Source organism: Pygocentrus nattereri, chromosome 24 (assembly GCF_015220715.1).
Source record: "Pygocentrus nattereri isolate fPygNat1 chromosome 24, fPygNat1.pri, whole genome shotgun sequence".
Lineage (NCBI taxonomy): Eukaryota > Metazoa > Chordata > Actinopteri > Characiformes > Serrasalmidae > Pygocentrus > Pygocentrus nattereri.
Window position 1 is genome coordinate 27395512 of NC_051234.1, and position 20028 is coordinate 27415539.

Genomic DNA, 20028 nt, shown 5'->3' on the forward strand with positions numbered 1-20028 from the left:
AAAAAAGAAAAACCTACAGATGTTTTGGTCCATCCTTCCAAAAGATAACAGACAAAAAGGAAGAATATTTGTTAGTCAAACCAAGAAGCTTCTCAGAACAATGGACTGACCACCCCCGAGTCCAGACGTAATCATTACTGAATGTGTGTTGGGATTACTTGGATTATGAGAAGCAGAAAATGAAACCAACTTCTATGACTGAACTTTGGAGTTGTGGAAAAATCTCTCAGAAGAGTTCTCTGTTAAACTGAATCTTGTGAAAACAATGGAAGCTGTATTTGTATATTGAGGTGTTCATAGGTGCTTTATATGCTTTCTGCCTTTTTTCCTGAATACTGATACATGAAGAATTTATACTTCATTGCCATTTAGACTGGTAATAAAATAAATGAAGGGTGGATGTTTGCACAGTGCAATTTGTACTAATTTGCTCATTGCTCTGTACCATATATACACAGAGTGTAGGATTGATGTTTCTTTGTATTATTTCATTCATTTTTTCATAATGCTATTAATAGTATAGCGCAGTGAAGTTACCAATGAGAAGCATTTCTCAGTGTGAAGTTGGACCGTGACATACTGTAAGCTTTGTGCGCAGATTTTATTTACATTGTCATGGTTTACTCTTCATAAATGTATGTTTGTTTTCTAACTGTGGACACAGTGAAAACCTTGACCATATGACGACAGGAAGGAGGGCATTAAGCCAGTTTACATAGTCTCTCCACACTAGAGCTTTTGGCAATGAGTGATGACCACAAGATGGCACTGTTGTCCTCTTAACCTAGAAATTGTTAAAACAGAGGATGAAGAACTGTTTTTAAGAACAATACTGTGCAGGCCAAAACAATAACAAAACAAATGCAAGTTTTTTTCTTTATTGGTTTGGAATTCATACAAACAGATACAAAAGCAACAGTTCCCTCCTGAAGGGCAAATTAGTGTGTATTTTGTTATGTATTGTTTGTGATCTGTGTGTCCCCTTAGTCCTTTTATATTTTTTACATCTTCATATGATCCTTGGTGCCTATGCTGCTTCATAACTCTTCCATTTCGATGAAGAAAACAAAAGAAAGATGTGGTATGGATGATCAAATGTGCAGGCCTGAGTGTGTTTGATAGAGGTATGCTATGGATGTGCATCTTCATATTGAGCCACTAAAGTCATGAGGCTACATGGGCAGATGGGGGGTGTTTTTGTATGAGGTGATGGGGACTCATCAAACATTCTCATCCAGTACATACAGAATGGACTCATTTATAAAAGGATGATTAAAAAAAAAACAATTACGTAGGATATCTCTTAAAGGGTAAAGAGTTTTTTCAAGTACAGTATCTTCGGAGAGGGACACATTTATGCACATTTAGGTCATTAAACACACAGTGACACATCGCTCCTGGCTTCTACAGTAAGAAGAGAGTGGAACAACCTGATGAAGTCGGAACTCCAGCTACCCCAGATTAATGGTAATGGTACACTCCGTCCTAGAACAAGATTGAGAAGGTATATCCCAGGATAAACTGAGTGAAATGTTTGTACTAGCCTAGATATCAAGGTGTATGCAGTTGTATATGCCGATACGTAGGTCAATACTAAGGCTGCACAATATACTGTTGGTTAATTATTATTGTGATATTGGTCTTTACAGTACAGATATGGCAGGAGGCTGTAATATGCAACTGAGCCCTCTAATTCATCACAGATGTACACATCCTGACCACAGTCACCAATGAGTTTTAGTGGGTGTTTTGATGAATCAAGGTATTTGTGTGGAGCAAGAACAGCAAATATAATTTTTGTCAAGTTTAAACAGACTAATTTCCAACCATGTCTGAGTCTTTCACCAGTGTGTTTTTAATATGTGTGAGAGGGACTGCAATTGCAATTATGTAGCAGTACAATCACATTACTAATATTTACTAATACAGTATGTTGTCCATATCGTGCAGCCCTAGTCTACGCAGAATAAGAGAAAAACAGATAGGCAGGCAGATATCTCTCATTTTGATCAGGGAGAAGTTAGAATGATAGACAATGGGAGCTAATAGGATTCCATGTAAATTACATTCAGAGTGCTGTGCAGGGGACAGTGTGAGCTTCAGGGTGAGGCTGTATGTCAGCGCTGCAGTAGAAAGGATGGTTTGATCAGCTCTCCAGACTTGTGCGTCCAGTGAGCACGCTCACCCAGATGTGCCGCAGTCGTGCATAGCTCCAGCACTGTGAGAGAGGAGAAAGGAGCAGCTGTTGGCTACCAGCCAGTGGAGTCATGCAGGGAGCCTGAGCCCCTTAGGCCACGCATTACTGTAATGCTCCACCATAAACTTAAGGGTTCCTCACTCTGACAAAGCAGAAATTCAGACTCTCCAACAGGCACAGCCTGAGACAGACAGCTGCCACATCAAGTGTGCATGACTAAATGAAAACTGCACACAGTTCTGGCGAACATTTTTCTCCTCTGCTTCCTTTGCTTTTTCCTCTTTCATCAAAGACATTTACTACAGTGACCTCTGACAGATTTCAGTTTTGAATTGGATTGTGCATTTTTCATCTCTTTTCCTTACAAACTTTGTAGACAGAGTGTGTTTGCACCCTGAAAGAAACCCCTATTAACATGAGAACTAAGACGTTACTGATAAACTGATGTATGGTGTGGGGTCTACCTGAAGGTTGTCTTGCAAGCCAGACTTCTGCCTATCAGCGGAGAGTCCTGCACTTTTCACTGCATTTCCTGACCAGTATCTGCTTAACTAGTCAGCAAGAGGCCATGCAAGTGACTTAACTCAGCCTTCTGTTTTGGTGCGGCGTGTAAGTGGAGGTGACTGTGTATCTTGCTCTGAAAGGCTAATTTGTGGCACAATGTCCAGTGCTTGCAGCTGTTTGCTACTGATGACTCCAATTTAACTGGAAAAACACATTTTTTCCCGTCTGAATAAAAAAAATGCTGCACGGAAGTGTGCATACATGGATATGGAGATCAATCGTAATGCAACTGACAAAATGCCGGACTTGCGTCCAGCTTTGTGTGCAAGACACAAACGCTCTGTATATGTGAGGGTCGGAGACTAAACTGATGGTAACAGTCGTCATACGAGGAAGTGAGGAAGAGGAAGAATAGACTCCATTTTATATTAGAATTGATTTGACACAAGTAGCCTCAGGACTGAGGGGTATCTCAAAAATAAATAGATTTAATCTGCCAGATGCTCCTCTCTTAACCTCTCTTTCTCTCTCCCCACCTTGCTCTTTCTTTCTCAGCCTTTATCCTTCTCTCATTCCTCCTTTCTGCTTCTCATACACAGAGGGCAAGGACAAAAAAACAGCTTTTCAGACTCATACATATTGATGAGAAGCATAGTCTGTGACAGGATAATTTTCAGCATTTTCAGAGGAAACCAAAACACAAAAGGACTCCAGGAGAAAACCCTTTGCAAATTATTTATGGCCTGCAATATAACATATAACCTAATTGGCAACCAATGACCCTATCAGGGAATGACTGAAAGCTTGAAAGGAGGGAAATTAAATATGCACAGTATAATCAAACTGTGACCTGCAATAAGGAGGTTACCATGGAAGCATTGCACTGCATCTCAACCTGCCAACGCTTACAAGCATCTGTTTCTCTCTTGCTCTTCCTATTTTTTTTCTCCTGTATCGCTCACCCAACTATTACTGCCTCTGAGACAGAACGTGTTGGGGAGGGGAGTGGACTGACATCAACAGCAGCAGAAAGAAAAACAGGAGGGGCTGTGATGAAGTCTTGATGCCTATTGACATCTATTCAAGCATGTTCCTTCCTTATTACCTCAAAATAGCCAGAGACCACTATAGAGTCTTACTGAGAAAGAATCATAGATGATGTAATATGGCTGCTAAAAGAATGGCTGTTTAAAGGGATGACTATGGCTGCTTTGATTTAGCTATGAGTACTCCCTAACCATCTCTAAATATGAGTGGTAGGCACATTGTAATGATACCTTGGTTGCCTGTTTTGTCTCACAGTAATGTTGCAGTGGTTCGCATATATATGTGCCTCTGTGCCGCATTAAGGCAAGACCTTGTTACAGCATTCATCTACTACTCTACAACTGCCAGCCAGAGAAGCCACTCTGTAATTATCTGCAGCTGGCCGAGAATCTGGCTTGCCAAGCAACGACTTTCTCTCTACACCATGAGGGATGGAAGTTGTGCAGCATAGCCTTCACAGGGCTTTCACCATGACAACCTAGTCTCGCTTTAATGGCAAGGCCTACCTAGCACTTTTTACCATGACAACAAAGCCTAGTTTCAGCAGGAGCGCTCACACTCTTTCTGAGACAGTAGGCCCACAGCAGAGACACCTACGAGCTCACATGGGACCAGGGTGTGTCTCTCATCTAGGCCCATACTGGCCCACTCTGGATGGGCACTGTAAGCCCATTCCCTGCCATTCCCCCTGGGTACTTTGGTCAGAGTTCACCTGGTTGACGTATACCTTTCAGCATTTGCTCAGACGGTGGTAATTTGATCAACCACACGTGTACTGTCCGCCATCTCCACACATTCAATCTCCTCCTGGTTCTCAGTCACATTCTTTCTTTCCCGCCTCTTCCTCTTGGAGGGTGGTAAGAAAGTCAGGAGGACAGGCAGAATGGCTAGACAATGGAAGGCGGTGATGAGGGCAGTGAGGAACAGGCACCTGAACAGAGTGCGGGTGAGGTTGGAGGGTACAGCCGCCAGGGGAAGCAGGGCGGCACCATAGCACACGTAACTCTGCAGAGCCGGAACCCCATGGCGCTCCAGGGACACCTTCACCCAGCGGGTACGTGTTGACTCCCGGCCCAGGGCGAAGGCTGACACCAGAGGAGCACTAGAGTCCACAGCATAGTTCACCCCGTAAATTAGGCACAGCACAGACATGCAGTCTAGCTCCACCTGCCACAGAGTCATGAAGCCCACAACCCCAAACTCCACTGAGGCCACTGTCACAGTTAGCCAGGCATTCACCAGTGGGTCAGCTGCAAGGAAGGTGGAGAAGAAGAGTAAGAAGAGAGCAGCAATGCAAGAGTTCTTCAGTGGTGCGCCCACTGAAGACGCATATCTGTCCATATACACAAAAGAGGGGTTGAAGATGATGAACTTTACTCTAGATGTCAGTGAGAGCTTCCGCAAAGTGTCCAGCAAGATGGACATCTCCTCTCGCTTGTTCTCTGTTGTTTTGGCAACTAGGAACATACGAGAGGCCACCACATCAAACTCTCCATCAGCTCGTTTGGCGAAGATGATGTCATCTGAGAAGTGCAGGTAACGGGGCTGACGCAGGAAGCCCGAACGCAGATGCTCAGTGAAGTTACTGCGTGACAGGCTGGTGCTGATGTTCAGCCCATGCAGGTAGTTCAAGTAGCTCTCAAACCAGGAGATGCGTTCAAACCCTTTAGTGTACTCCAGGAGGTCCTCCTGTACACTGGTGTTCCAGTACTCAATGGACTCATAGATATAAAAGCCAATCACAGGGCTGTAACTGCTGAAGTAGCGCTGCTGTGCTCGGGTGTAAGCAATAGTGCTGGTCTCTGTAGCCACAACGTTACTGAGATCTGAACCCTCACTCACCTGCAAGTAGCCCATCAATGCAAAGGAGACATAGACCAGGTAAAAGAGCACTACAAAGGGCTTGACATAGGTATTGGTGATCCAGTCGCAGTAGTAGCGCTTCATGAAGGCCACCAGTAAATGGGTCTCATAGGCGCGCAGGTCACCGGGTTCTGCTGCCTCCTCATTGTAATGCGTGTACATAAGGAAGCGGTACCAGGCCGGCTTCTGCTGCAGTAGCTCGGGCTTAGGTACACGCCTGCAAAATAGGCTGTGGCGATAATTGTTTTCCAGGTAGCCAGCAAAGACCAGATTGGAGCCATAGAACGTGAGGATGTAGAGGTAGTTGAAAAGGACGGAGATGCAGGCATTGCGACAGAACAGGCGCACAGCCTCAATGTTGGTGAATGGGCTGGCTCCGATGCCAAAGGTGACCAGATGCAAGGCAGTGCTGGCCGTGAAGGGCAGCATGCAGTCCGAGAACACGGCAGCCACCCGCTCCTTCACATGCTGATCCTCACGCGTCCGCCGCCATGACGACAGCATCTCAAATGTGCCAAACAAGCCGTGACCTAAAGGACAGAGAGAGAGAGAGAGAGAGAGAGAGAGAGAATTAGAGAGAGATGTTTTTAGTGTTTTTAAAATTTTGAACAAGACACACATACTGGAATAGTTCAGTCACAGCAATTGGTTCAGGCAGCAGTCCCTTTCGCTTGAAGTGACGGTGGAACCTGCTGGGAAAGGGAAATGTAAATAATTGAATAAAAGGGTGACAAGATGGTGGAACTGCAGTAGAACCTCTGTGATAAATGGATGTAAGAGGTGCTTGTTTTCTCCTTCTTGCACCTCTTTTTTCACTCCTTTGCACTGCCTGCTGGAGTATTTTTGGGCGTGTGGCACCTCAAAGCATGTAAATTAACCAAAAATGATGCATCTTGTTAATCTAATTTATCCTCGTACTTTATTGCCACTGTTCTCCCTATAAAGAGCTCAAAATCATATATACCAGTTCAATAGCCAACACATGATTATGTAATTTACTGTAACTACAATCCATAAACACAAACAAAAGTGCCAGTATTGCTAGATTGGGGTAAGCTGACCTGAGTACCCTCTTGTTCATTATCTTTATTTACAGATGATTCTGTAGACCTTGCTTGACTCACTTTTCTCCACCCTACGCAGTGCTTAAGTGAGTTTCTCAGACACCCAGGACAGCCACTCATTCATGCAAAATTGATCTGATGAGAGAAGATGGGCCCATAGATGCCAGGCTGGGTAAGAGCTTTGCTTTGTTGCCCAGGGACTCTGCTGCAGAAGCCTGAACTGGGTCAGCCTACTTTTAGAGGCTTGCCACAAGTGATGCTGCGTCCCTCAAACGCATCCCGAGGTTAAATCATGGAAAAGGATGTACGAAGAAACACTGTTGATTTTGTCCATTGGCCCATTCCCTCATGTGCTTGAATTTCCTGCTATTCCTCTATGTCTTTTCCCTTTCTCTCTTTCTTCTCCCTCGTTCTTGCCTGGGTTGTCAGCACAGTCGGAGCAGATGGCTCTCACCTCCAGGGTTGCCACGACACCAGTGACTCATCGGCCATGACGGAGGTTCCCTCGGCCCTGTCACCACTTCTCTGCCCACCTTTGCCTTTACACTGACCCAGGAACAGTGTCCTGCACATAGGAATGAGCGCTACCCCCAGCTTGCACTGACCTCAGGGCACTGCCCACAGGGCACAGCCATCTGATTGCACTCAAGAGACAGTACATTCTGAGCCAAACTACACTGCAAACCTGAGCTACGGAGATCGATGCTAAAAGGCCTCAAAAGACACAATGAATTATTACAAATGCAGAAAAATGACATGGAGAAGCGAAGGAGGGGAAGGGGAGGATGATGCAGTATGCAGAAAGGCAGATAAAAAGAAGAATAAAGAGAGTGGAGGAGCATTTGCCTGAGCCTGAACTCCATTCTCCACTCTGCCCCTGGCTTTTCTACTTTATATACACACACACACACACACACACACACACACACACACACACACACACACACACACACACACACACACACATCGCTGTTGTTGGATCAAAACCTCATATCTCCAAAATTGTAACTTTACAAGACAAGGTAAAAACATACACTACTTTTAATGTAAGTCAATGGAACCAGACTTTTTTTTGAGTACACTTCCTTATATCTACACTCTGTTAATTTTATTATTATTATTTATTATATAGGTTCATTTAATAGTTCTACACTTACGGACTGTAGTTTGTCTGTTTCTCTGTATACTTTGTTGCCCCCTTTCACCCTGTTCTTCAATGGTCAGGACCCCCACAGGACCACCAAAGAGCACTTATTATTTGGGTGGTGGATCACTCATACACAGCAGTGACACTGAAGTGATGGTTGTGTGTTAGAGTTGGTTGCGCTGGTCTGAGTGGATCAGACACAGCAGTGCTGCTGGAATTTTTAACACCTCAATGTCACTGCTGGACTGAGAATAGTCCACCAAAGAAAAACCTCCAGCCAAGAGCATCCTGTGATAACTGAGGATGACTGACACAATCTGTGCAGCAAGAGATGAGCTATTATATCTGACTTTACATTTACGAGGGGGACCAAGAAGCGTGTGACTAATGGAGTGGACAGTGAGTGAACTGTTTAAAAACTCCAGCAGCACTGCTGATCTACCCGTACAAGCGCAACACTATAATACGCCGCCACCACATCAGTGTCACTGCAGTTCTGAGAATGATAAACCACCTGAATAATGCCTGCTCTGTGGTGGGGCCTGTGGTGGTCCTGACCATTGAAGAACAGGACGAAAGATAAAACAGTTGAATTGCTAAACAGCGAAGCTGTCAGCTCTGTATTTCTTCCTGTGGGTTGGTGGAGTGTTTGAGCAGTTTGATTCAGTGTGACAGACAACTTTTACATGGCCTTAAATGTAGTGCTAAATTTTAAAAATGCTCATTTTAAAGCTTAATAGTTTTTTAAAGAATAGATTTCTGACTGTTATTGAAAAAGAAATAGTTCATAATTCATAATAAGTATTATCAACAGAAAATTGTGACTGCTTATGTTTGCATCTGTGAGCATCAAATAAAAGTGGCTATACAATATTTAAACAGTAATCATATAATTGTAGTCATATTACTCAGGTGCATGCATGAAACCAAGAACACAGGTAATTCATAATTTGTCATTTTAGACCTTTTCAAATTCAGAACAAAATTTTGGGATAAAATTAGTTTAAAAAAATGTTGATTTAAAAACACGGTTTGAAAAGACAGTAAGAATGATATACTAAGGCATTTCTGACACACAATACATTGCTTATTCCATACATGGGGAACCGCTCTGGTGTCTCCCAAGACATTATAGAGCATATAACCAACGTTTCCTCCCCATAAATGCAATATTAATCCCAGCTATTATGACCCTTCCTATCTCCTGTGTCGATCATTCCATCATTGTTGGGAGACTATCATACGAGCCCATTTGAAGGCTGATGTCTCTGTAATGGAATTAGCTTTAACAACGAGAGGCTAGTGGTGCATGGAGATAAGGGCCATTGTGCTGGCCTAAGTCTGTAATGTGGTAATTATCATGTTCCATATTTCTATTTGACTGCACCAGAGAGTATATAGCGTCTACTCAAGCTCAAGAGACAAACTGAGATATAGAGCAGCATTTGTGTTACAGAATGGGGAGGGCAGTGTTTGCCCTGAGTGCATGACTTAAGCTCTTTTATTTGTAGAATGTTTAAAACATTAGGTGGCACCTAATCCTGAATTGCAATACTGCAACATTTTTAGTATGTAATGCTGCCATGTAACTACACAATGACCAAAGACAGGGGTGCGATTAAACTGAACCGAGGGAGGCTATTAGATTAGAGCTGTCCTAACCAGTATTTCCAAACAAGTACTGAAATACTCATTCTCAAAATCAGCTTTAAAATCAGTCATATTCAGAGCATCTGACATAACACATACGTTTGTTTTAATCTATGTTTTAGTACACATTCGCTGCACTATACATCTAACCGTTGCCAAACACAAGCCCTTCCGACTTATGTGTTAAATCGCACCCTTCCACTGTCTTTAGTGTTCTAAACCATACTAACTTTACATGAGCTGATCTTTTTGGAGAGGTGGTTGCGGAGCAGCTCCTGCGCTGTACTAATGATGTGTGGAGGCTACTCTTCTCTGACACAGCAGTAATTTTGTCACAATAAACAGATCTGCTGTTAGTGGTTGGTTAGTGTAGTGGGTAACACCTTTGCCTTCTACACTGTAGACTGGGGTTCAATCCCCCACCTGGACGAACACCCTACACTATACCAATAAGACTCCTTGGGCAAGACTCCTAACACAGCCTTGGCCTACCAATGTAAAATGATGAAACTGTAAGTCGCTCTGGATAAGAGCGTCAGCCAAATGCCGTAAATGTAGTGCTTTAAAGTTTTAAACCTGCTGTAAAACTGTTTAATTAGAAATGAAAAGGACAAATAAGAACCAATATTCTTGCCTAAGTTGATTCGGAGGTAGTGTGGCAGTATCAAGATCGCTACAGATAAAGACTGCCACATTTACATATTTGAGATGATTCATCAAACTTAGTAGTGCCTTCACGTAGCAGTCTCCACAGGGCTGTTTTTTCAGTCCCGCTCCCAGAAGATTTCACCCTGCTCCTGACCACTCCTGCAGAAAATTGGAATCACTTGTCCCGATCCCACCCACAACTGAAATGCTTTGGCTCGCTCCCGTCCGCGCAATTCGTCAATGTAAACTGACATCCAATATCTGACATAGTCAATGCACATATGTATTATTCTTTGCTGAAATAACAGGGTAGTCATGGTCATCAGGCTCAATGTGAAGTAACTTCATTAAATGCCATTTATTCTCAGTCAACACAAAGCGAGAATTAAACCACAGAGCGGTTATTTTAGATGTTATGCTGGGCAGCTGTGGCCGTCAGACTGAAGGCTCCACCATCTCTGTAAGCTGTGCGAATTTGCGTGTTATTCACATTATCGAATGCTTCGCAATTCTTTAGAATGATTTCACTTATTTTAATTGTTATACTCTTCTCATTTTATATTGTTTATATATATATATAAACAATATAAACACACAACACTGAAAATTTGTCCTGAGCACTGCACTGAGCATTTTTCTTATCGTCCCACAAGCTTTGGATGGCATTCATGAATTTATGATGCGTTCAACTAAACCAGCCGTAATTCATTTCGTTTTTAAAAATTCCATAAATTAAAAATAACTGTTCTATCTAAAGACCTTTGAGATTGAAATTTATTTTCGGCTACAATTTTTGTGGCTTAAAAACAACAAAGCTTCTACACACTAAACAGAAAACCAACATGACAAATACTTGAGTATTCATATTATTTGGGCCAACACTGTAGTAGATGCTTGGATTTACACACATACAACCACACATACAACCACAGAGCCTTGTCAGTCTTACTGAGATGAAGAGCCAATGACAATTGTATGGTCTGTCCCGGGGGGGCCATTCTGAATGAAGCTACTCCTGAGTGCCCACTGTATTCACAATCTATATAAAGCGCCTACCCATCTCTTTCTCCTCACCCCTCTCTTGACATCCCCCCTCTCCCCTCTAGCTGTTTTTCCTTTCCATCTAGCTCCAGTCTGTTATTTTCACCCAGTACTCCAGAACCCCCTCCTACACATGACACTAATTACCGTGTGTGCGAGACAGAATAATAGAAAGAGCAAGAGAATGAGACGGAGGCGATCTGTCAGTGGGAGCTGACTGCATGTGTGTTTACGTATGTCTGTCTATGTGCAGAATTTGTCAGAGAAAATCTGTCAGTTTGGAAATTTGCTTTTAAATGACTAAGGGATGGAGGACAAAGACGACGTCAGCATGGAATCCCTTTGGAGAGGCACTGTTGCGCTCTGTTAGTTCTTTGATCTTTGGATATTAATTTTTAATGAAGAGTTTACAAAAGCCCAGCCACGAGTGGCGATGGTCAGTCAATAGGTGTGCTCACTTTCCCCCTCGGCGTTTTCTGTTGATGATTTACTGTGACAGCCTCGGGAACTGAAGGTTGTACACAAGAGAACATGAGAAGGAGGGATGAGTAATGAGAATGTGAAAGTGAACACTGACAACATGAAAATTACGAGCACATTTGTATCCGTATTGATGTTTAAGGCCAGGAGTTCACTCCACGCAAATGCTTTGAGCTTTGAGACAGGAATTCATGCATCAATGCATTCTAAAGTAAGTCAGCTACAAATCTAGAATGCATTGCAAGCAATGCAGGGGTTCTACAGCCAGGGCTGCTTCTAGGTATAGGTGGTATGAGTGGGGCTTAGGGCCCACAAGCCACCAGGGTGCCTACAAAAACGTACAGTAGTTTAAAAAATGTATTTAACTATTTGTCAGAAAGAGCAATGCGTTCAGAGATTACCTTAGATTGGTTGTTCATCAAAGTGATTTCGGTATTAATTCTTGTTCTATTCTTGCATGCAAAAGAAATTTGGGGTGGGTGTGGGGCTACCCAACTAGGATATCGCCAGGGACATAGGAAGTAAGGATGCTGAGGGACCCCCAGATTTCAGCACTGTTTAACTGGAACTGCTAAAACGAATGACAGAAAAATAAAAGATCAGTTCTGAATATATTTTTTAAGTATAGCAGATGCTTAACTATAGCAGAACATGTGTTGTATTTTTGATGAATAGTTTGTATATTTCATTTTGTATGTGTTAACAAGCTGCAGTAGCCATGCATTGTTTAAGTTTACTCCCCTCGCCGGCTTGCTGCTTTGGGTGTGTATTTAAAACATGAGCAGGAGTTCATGTACTCATAATAGGCTATTTCTGCGCCCAGATGCAGCCTAATATTATTTTTTCAGCAGTTATCTCCCCCTCTCATTATTTATTTCAACCACTGTAAAAATCTCCCCCTAGATGTGCTTGTGTTGAGTATGTGAGAAATACAAGTGGGTTCCATGCCTCTTATCAACAGCCTGTCCAGTAAGAAAGGTATTGGTCATGTTTGATATGTTCTGTTTAATATGTTCTGTTTCATGTTATCCAAACAATTCAAATGAAAAAACAAAACACACATTTAACATGACATCTTAGTGCATGTCTCCTATCTAAAATTTAAATGGAAATTTCAGAACCTCAGACTTTCCTGCATCCCTGAATGTTGCCTAAGGCAACCAAATGTTCAAAATGACCCTGCCTGAAGTGATCATAATCCACACACAGGTTGGACACACACTCCATATTTTAGAGTAGTTCAGCAGATTCTCACCAATGCAAAATACTGGAGCAGCTCTGTCGTTTGCGTTTGCATACTTGTGTGAAATATTTCCGGCCTAAGAGTGTAAAGATGGGAGTGCTTACCTAGCATAATGAAAGGAATGCCGAGGTACGTGGAGTTGTACTTTCCCCCCGCAAGGTTAAATATCCCTGCTGAGGTGAGGGTGGCCAAGCTCACGGTGACCAGCGCCAGGAGGCCCAGCCAGGGCTTGGTGCGCACACAGTCCCTCATGGAGCAGCAGAGCACAGCCAGTGAGAGGCACACAGCCAGGCTAAAGAGCAGTGGCCGCTCTGACACGCGGCTGGTCCTCTGGAAGTCCCTCTGTAGTGAGGATGAGGTGAAAGGATACAGGCCTAGTTCCGGGTGTGCCTTCCCGAAGCTCTCCAACTCCTTGCAGAACAGAAGCTCCCAGCGGGCTGCCACCACCTCGTTTAATGGACTGGCTGCCTGCAGGTAATACGTGAGCTGGAGGGCGCGGGCAGTGCGCACACCCTCCCGTCCACTGCTGACTGGAGTCACGCCACCCAACTGGTGTCCAATGTAGGCCTCCCGCCCGTCCTTCAGCCTGGTGATGGGGTAGCGCAGTGGCAGCACAGTGCGATTGGAGGCCCTAGCCGTGCGCATCTCCTCCAGGGCCCGCAGGATGTCATCCACTATGCAGTTCTTGCTGTCATCCAGCAGGCAGAGGTGGGCAAAGGTGTAGTTGAAGCCCAACATTGGAACCTGGATGTGGGTGATGGTGCTGTGAAGCTGGTGGGAGTAAAAGACATGGAGTTATGTGGAGCCTACCATCAGGAGAAATGACTGCAATAAGGTCTATTTCTTGTACAGGATAAGCTTGTTTCAGCCTGCTTGTTTTGAGCTGATTTGCCTTTTTAGCCTCGACAAATTCCATCATTCATTTTGCAATGACGCCTGCATTTAATCGTGCTCAATTGTTTAACTGTGAAACTGGATAAAGTGTGTCTGATTGATCATGCACACCATACCCAAAAGAAGAAAGCAGTAAGTACCGTCCCGTCACGACTTTTTGATCCGATTTGCCAAGAAACAGAACAACTTGTATTGGGAGCATGCTCTCCCTTCCCCAAATTCCATTGCTGCAGCACTGATGGTTATGAAACTGAGACCAACCCATGTGTAATAGATGCATTACCAACTACTGCACATCATGTTGAAAATTACAAAGAGCCAATCTGGCCCAGCTGTCCACAAAGACAATTAAAAAAGACGGCTATTCGGCTGACAGAGAAATTGGAGGTACTGGGGCTCTAAGAGTATGTGATTATATCAAGTTCTAAAAGCATTCGGTGGCAACTGTTGAGACCTGCAGGGTAGTGGTTGCCAGGCAACAGGGAAGCATGGTACAAGGAGTGGGCAGCCACTTTCACTTCCTGTTTAAATTTATTCTATGATACACGTAAAATAAGACCCACAGATAAACAGGATAATCCTACAGGCAACTACTAAATGCTGCAAGGATTCAGTCAAACCTTTTAGGAAGGCCACAGATAATGGTTTGGTGTGTTTTGTTCATTTGAGGATGCAAGACTCCTGGTGCAAAAATATGTGCATAAACAGAAGAATGCAGACTTTATGTTATGGCCTGTTTAAATAACCCATTTTATTTGGAATATTTTCCAAAATGGGCATGAAGGAAAAAAACTCAGACTCTGTCCACATCATGGTCCTACATAACCTTAAAATAACCTAAACATCTTTTCCCCACCTGGGTTTCTGGGATTAGCAGTTATTCTTCTTCTATTTCTCCCAGCACAGTAAGGAAGGAGACGAAAAGACAAACAAATCCTTTATCTAAGGTCAGCATCTCCACGCCATGTGTGGGAGCGATTAGACGGGCTCAGATCACTGGAGGTTGCCACAGTGAGTCATTTCCACTAGTGTTCCTACAGCTCTCTCAAGAACGAGAGAAATGTCAGACGCTCACCGATTGGACCTTTAATTCCTTCGCCTTGCTAATTAAGCCCCCCGTCGGAGGCTAAAGTGTGACATCTGCAAGCCCACAGTCAGAACCAGTGACCTGGATGGATGCTGCTAGCTAGCCGTCTGCTCTTTACATAAGGAACGATATTCGCCAGAGTTGACCATTCAGCTTGAACATATCAGCCATAACGTTCTCGCTCCCAGAACTACCAGACCTTCACATACGCACAGTGCTATTTGAGTGCATTGTACTCTATCAAATCATCACTGGGCAGTGAGGAGCCGGCTTTGCTCTCTCAGGATGAGATTTGATGCAGTGCCACAATGCTCAAGGTTACAGTAAGACTTTGAGTGTTATATTGCAGAAAGAATATAAACAAGGCTCCAGTCGCAGAGATGTGGAGCATTTTGATGCAATGTATGAATATTAAGAGGGTAGGAATGGAGAGGATGCGGCTCCAGTCCCTTGCTACCACTGAGCTTGGGTCCTGCTCTGAAACAAGAAGCAATACTAACTAGTCTTAGTACTAAATATATCACATAACTGAAAGTGCAGTGGCCTAACATTTATGGTTTGCCTGACAGGAACAGCTTTAAACTAAATCCAGCATGTCTGCAGAACATTCTCTAATGTTCCTAAGGGTTTTTTATGTGATTATGAACAATCATTCTGCAGTCATGCAGAAGCTTTTTCTTCCTGAATGGGTGCTTAGGGTGTTTTACAGTCAGAACCATGGCAGCTTAGCAATTGTATCATGTTATAATCGTGTGCTACTGGCAGATTTGTAACCAGCTGCAAATTCATCACCAGCGGTTCAGGGGTTCAAGTCCTTCTGTGTTCCTCAAATGAATTACATGTTTTTTTTTCCCACCTTTTGTATTGTATAAGTTGTACCTTCATGTAGTGATAAAAAGATATTTGGAGCTAAATGGATGCTTTTGGGTTCTTTACAGAACATAGAAAGGGGCAACCAAAGGTTTGCCTCTCAGTCAATCCAAAATGCTTTCACTTGAAGCTTTTTCCTTTAATCACTTCACTTGGTGCCATTGTTTAGATTTGAGACATGGTGTTGAGATATGGTTTTTTGTGCTACAGACATACAAACAAGTGTCAAATAATAGGAAAAACTTGAATAAATGTGTGGAGAAACCTACCAAGAGCAGACGCTTCCAGAAAGGTGTACTGCACTGCACAATTAAGCAATTAATGTCTCACCATGCTCTGTGGCACACAAATATGGAGCAGACCCAGCTGACCTTGATTTTGAATGAAGATGGCCAGAGAAAAAGATCTAACTTTAAAAGATAATTACTTATAAGATAATTACAAAGGGCAGGAGCCTCAGACTCATGACTTGCTAAGTCAGAGCCAACCTTCAACAAGTGTGTGACTGCATGTGGTGCATGCACTAAAAGAGCACTACAGGGCTGAATACTTCACCCCTACAGTGAGGGGGCCTGCTGGGTCTGTTATGCTGCCAGGGGCATTTTTCTGGCATGGGTTGGGTCCATTTAGAGGAATGCATCACTGTAAATCAAGTTATTTGACTTTTATTTTGCTGATCACCTTTATCATTTGATGAAATATTTTCATCCTGATGGGGGCTATCTTTTCCAGGATAACAGTATCTCCTGCCACAGGGCACAATGGTTCACTGAATGGTTTCATGAATATGAAAAGTCATATGCTGCGGCATTCACTGTCACTGCCCACTTTAAGACCTATGGGAGATTTTGGACCAACCTGTTAGAAATTTCCACTATCATATCAAACACCAACTGAAAGAATATCTGTAGGAACGGTGTTGTAACCCTGCAGCACAGTTCCAGGGACTTGAATCGATTGTGGTGACCAAACACAGGTTATGTTAATTTTTCCTTTCTCATCCGTCTATATGTTTTAAGTCAGGTGGTCCCCAACCCCGGTCCTGAAGATCTACCAGCCTGCACGGTTTAGCTACACTAAACACCTAATCAAACACACCTGATCCAGGTAATGAAGGCCTTCAGGAACATCTGAATAATACAGTCATTTATGTTGAATCTGAAATCTCTAGAATGGTAGATCTCCAGGATCAGGTCTGGGCACCCCTGTTTTAAGTGCTCATAAGGTCTAAGGGAGTGAGTTTGAGGTGGAGTTTTGTTTGAGAAAGGTCAAATAAGCTACATCTCTCTAAGCAGAGCTATGCAAGCAGAGTGTTGCTGCAGGTCATGGATCCCGAAGTCCAGTCCAGGTGATCTACCACCCTAGAGAGTTTAGTTCAGGGATGATCAGGGTTGGAACTAATCTCTCTAGGGTGGTAGATCACCAGGACTGAATTCGGGAATCCTGCTGCAGGCTATCACACATAAACCCCCTCCCTTTGCATCTTGGTCCGAGTATCTTTCATATAAACTGTGATAACTGTAACAGTTTAGTGACAGGCCTGAATTCACAAAAATCTCAAAACTGCGCTAATATAGGATCAGTTTTCCAGTTTTCTTTCCAAGCCTTTGTCAGTATGTTGCAGAAGAATAAAACTGTCCCACTCCTACACAAAGGATCTATGACCTGCTTTCCCAAAAACATCCCAGCATCAGTGTTAGACTGAGTACACCATTGAGCATACCGGCTAATAAACTATTAGATGTTAAAATTTAATGCTATGATGTTTGAGGAGTCTGGCCACAGGCCAGCGTCAGAAAGCTGACATGAACAATCCAGGAGATTGACCAGCTACATTAATAATGCATTGATTTTTATGGAGTGTTTTGTAAAGTACTTACACTTCTGTGGTTTGCGCCAGTAGAAATGTCCCAAACAGGAAACATTCGCAACTGGATTCATGCTTATTTAAGTGCAAACGTCTAAGACAGTCACACTAAAATGCATCAGGTTAAAAAGCTTTCTTTTTTGCTCACAGCATCACAGAAGGCTGTTTTCTTGGATGAGAAAGGATTGAGGTCCTCAAGATGAGTTTACGGAAGGTCTTTTGCTCAGGAGAAACATCCCAGTAGCAGCAAACTTTCCATCTAATCTTACGATCATCTAGGGCAGTGTTTCTCAACCCTGGTCCTGGAAGCCCACCGTCCTGACCTTTTTTTAGTGTTTTCCCAGCCCCCAACACACATGATCCAAATAAGCAGCCCGTACAGAAGCCCTTATCCAGCTAAAGTGAGTGTTTTTAGTAGGCACTAAAATGTGCAGGGCAGTGGGCCTCCAGGACCAGGGTTGGGAAGCACTGGTCAAGAAGAAACCAGACAATAAGGGGAGCCTTTTTATTTTGCTTTCCTATGGGAGCAATTAGTGCCCAGATAAATGGCTTTATATCATCTTCAAGCTGGGAATTGACTGTGCAAGATCTCCACAGGCACATATTTGGCACCAAAGCCGCGACACTTCATGTGCGCTATTCTATGCATGACTTTCCCAGCCTGGAAAGCTGCTAGGATTAATGATGAGAGCGCAAAATCTGTGTCACTGTCTGGATGTTGCATTTGCATCCATCTGCGCGGATGGCGCGTCTTGTGACTGTAAAGACAGCCCCGCTCTCGCATCGACCCCCAGCTTCTTCAGCAAACCAAACTCTGAAAACTCTCTCCTACCTTCAAAACCAGATCGACGTGGTGAGGCTCGAGAACGCTCCCCTTGCGCGAGGTCACGATGACACGGCCGTATCTGCCCGGCGTCTGCAGGTCCGAGTACAGCGTGTGTTTGGAGCGGTTGACGGGGAAGAGGCTGTCCACCAGGTTGCCCTCTATCTTGGCCAGGCTGTGCTTGGGAGCCAACAGGTACTCCACGTTCTCCTCGATGCGGTACCTGCTGAAGCTCGCGCCGAGCAGGATGGAGAGGAGCACGGGCGCCGAGGCGAAGAACACCGGGTGGTTGGCGACGAAGTGGCCCAGCTTGTGGAACGACGTCTTGAGGCCCTCGTGCAACACCTGCCGCAACATTCTAGAAGGCGGACAGGGCGCGAGAGCGCGCAGCGAACCAGCGGGAAGCGAGCCTCTCCCACCGCGTGCACACCAGCATCAGGCTTCCGGAGCGGAGCTGCTGTTGCATCGCCCCAAGACTCGGGCAGGCTGGGCTGGGCTGGGGGTTTGCACGCGCTGCACGCCGAATTCCCCTCTCGCGAAAGTGACTCAGTGAGAGTTTGGTTGATGCATGCCCGGTGTGAGCACGTGAGTTATTCGCTGCACCTGCACAGGCGTTAAAAAAGGACGTGATAAGAGGGCTGACGAAAGCGAGAGTGGTCGTAAAGCGGTCAGATGCGGCGCTGCAGCGGGCTGTGAAGCGCCCCTCTGCATGATCGACTCGCTCGTCCGAACGCTGCCACGCTGCACCGCATCTCGAGACCCAGAGACCCCGGGAGGACGGGAATCTGCACGGAGACACCACCAGTCACGTCTGTGCGAGTGCACGTCACGCTCGCAAGGCTCGCTCGAATGCGCCGAAGACGGCATCAGCGGTCATCGCCCGCGGACCGCTCTCCGTTCGCTCTACTTTCGCAGGGACAAAAGTTGCGCTAAGCTTCGAAACAGTTCGGTGCACGCGGGCTTCGTCTCGCCAAGGCTGCCGACGCACACAAAGCGCGAGCAGGTTTACACGCATAAGCACAGTGCGGCGCGTTCAGTTCCACCCGCGTCACCGCCGGAGCCGCGCTCGTGATGTTCTGCCATATGCAGCAGTGATCTCCGCGCTGTCAGAGCAGGAGCGCGCGCCTCCGCCCGCGGCCGGGGCTGCCGCTCGCGCTCCGGCTCCGAGCACGTGCCGCTCCGCTACTTGTGGGCATCTCTGGGGTGTGCGGTCCCGCGCGCTAAACCAGGAGGGACGCCGCCGCGCACTGCTCGCGAGGGTTTCGGCGCTAACGTAAGAGATTGCGGCACTTAATTAGACCTCACTGTATTTAGCCTCTCTCTCTCTCTCTCTCTCTCTCTCTCTCTCTCACTCTCTCTCTCTCTCTCACTCTCTCTCTCTCTCACTCACTCCCCCCCCCACAAACACACTCACACACAGCATAGGGTGGTAGAGGAGCATTTGTAGCGCGTGCGCTCTCTCTCTCTCTCTCTCTCTCTCTCTCTCTCTCTCTCGCTCTCGCTCTCTCAGCCTCTCTCTCAGCCTCTCACTCTCTCTCTCAGCCTCTCTCTCTCTCTCTCTCTCTCTCTCTCTCTCGCTCTCTCAGCCTCTCTCTCAGCCTCT

The 20028-nt window shown here is 44.9% G+C and overlaps 1 protein-coding gene across 2 annotated transcripts; it reads right to left on the reverse strand.

Moving 5' to 3' along the window:
- Positions 1 to 862: 862 nt before the first annotated feature.
- Positions 863 to 19813, reverse strand: ptchd1 (patched domain containing 1). 2 transcript variants are annotated; one of them, XM_017718278.2, is made up of 3 exons: positions 18435 to 19813; positions 12989 to 13655; positions 863 to 6141 (listed from the first exon to the last, which is right to left on the reverse strand). In XM_017718278.2, exons 1-3 carry the CDS (start codon positions 18780 to 18782, stop codon positions 4490 to 4492), a joined length of 2667 nt encoding a protein of 888 aa, XP_017573767.1. In that variant the 5' UTR covers positions 18783 to 19813; the 3' UTR covers positions 863 to 4489. The 2 variants fall into 2 exon arrangements, with proteins under 2 accessions (XP_017573767.1, XP_017573769.1); XM_017718280.2 differs by lacking the exon at positions 18435 to 19813 and adding an exon at positions 17616 to 18424.
- Positions 19814 to 20028: the final 215 nt, after the last annotated feature.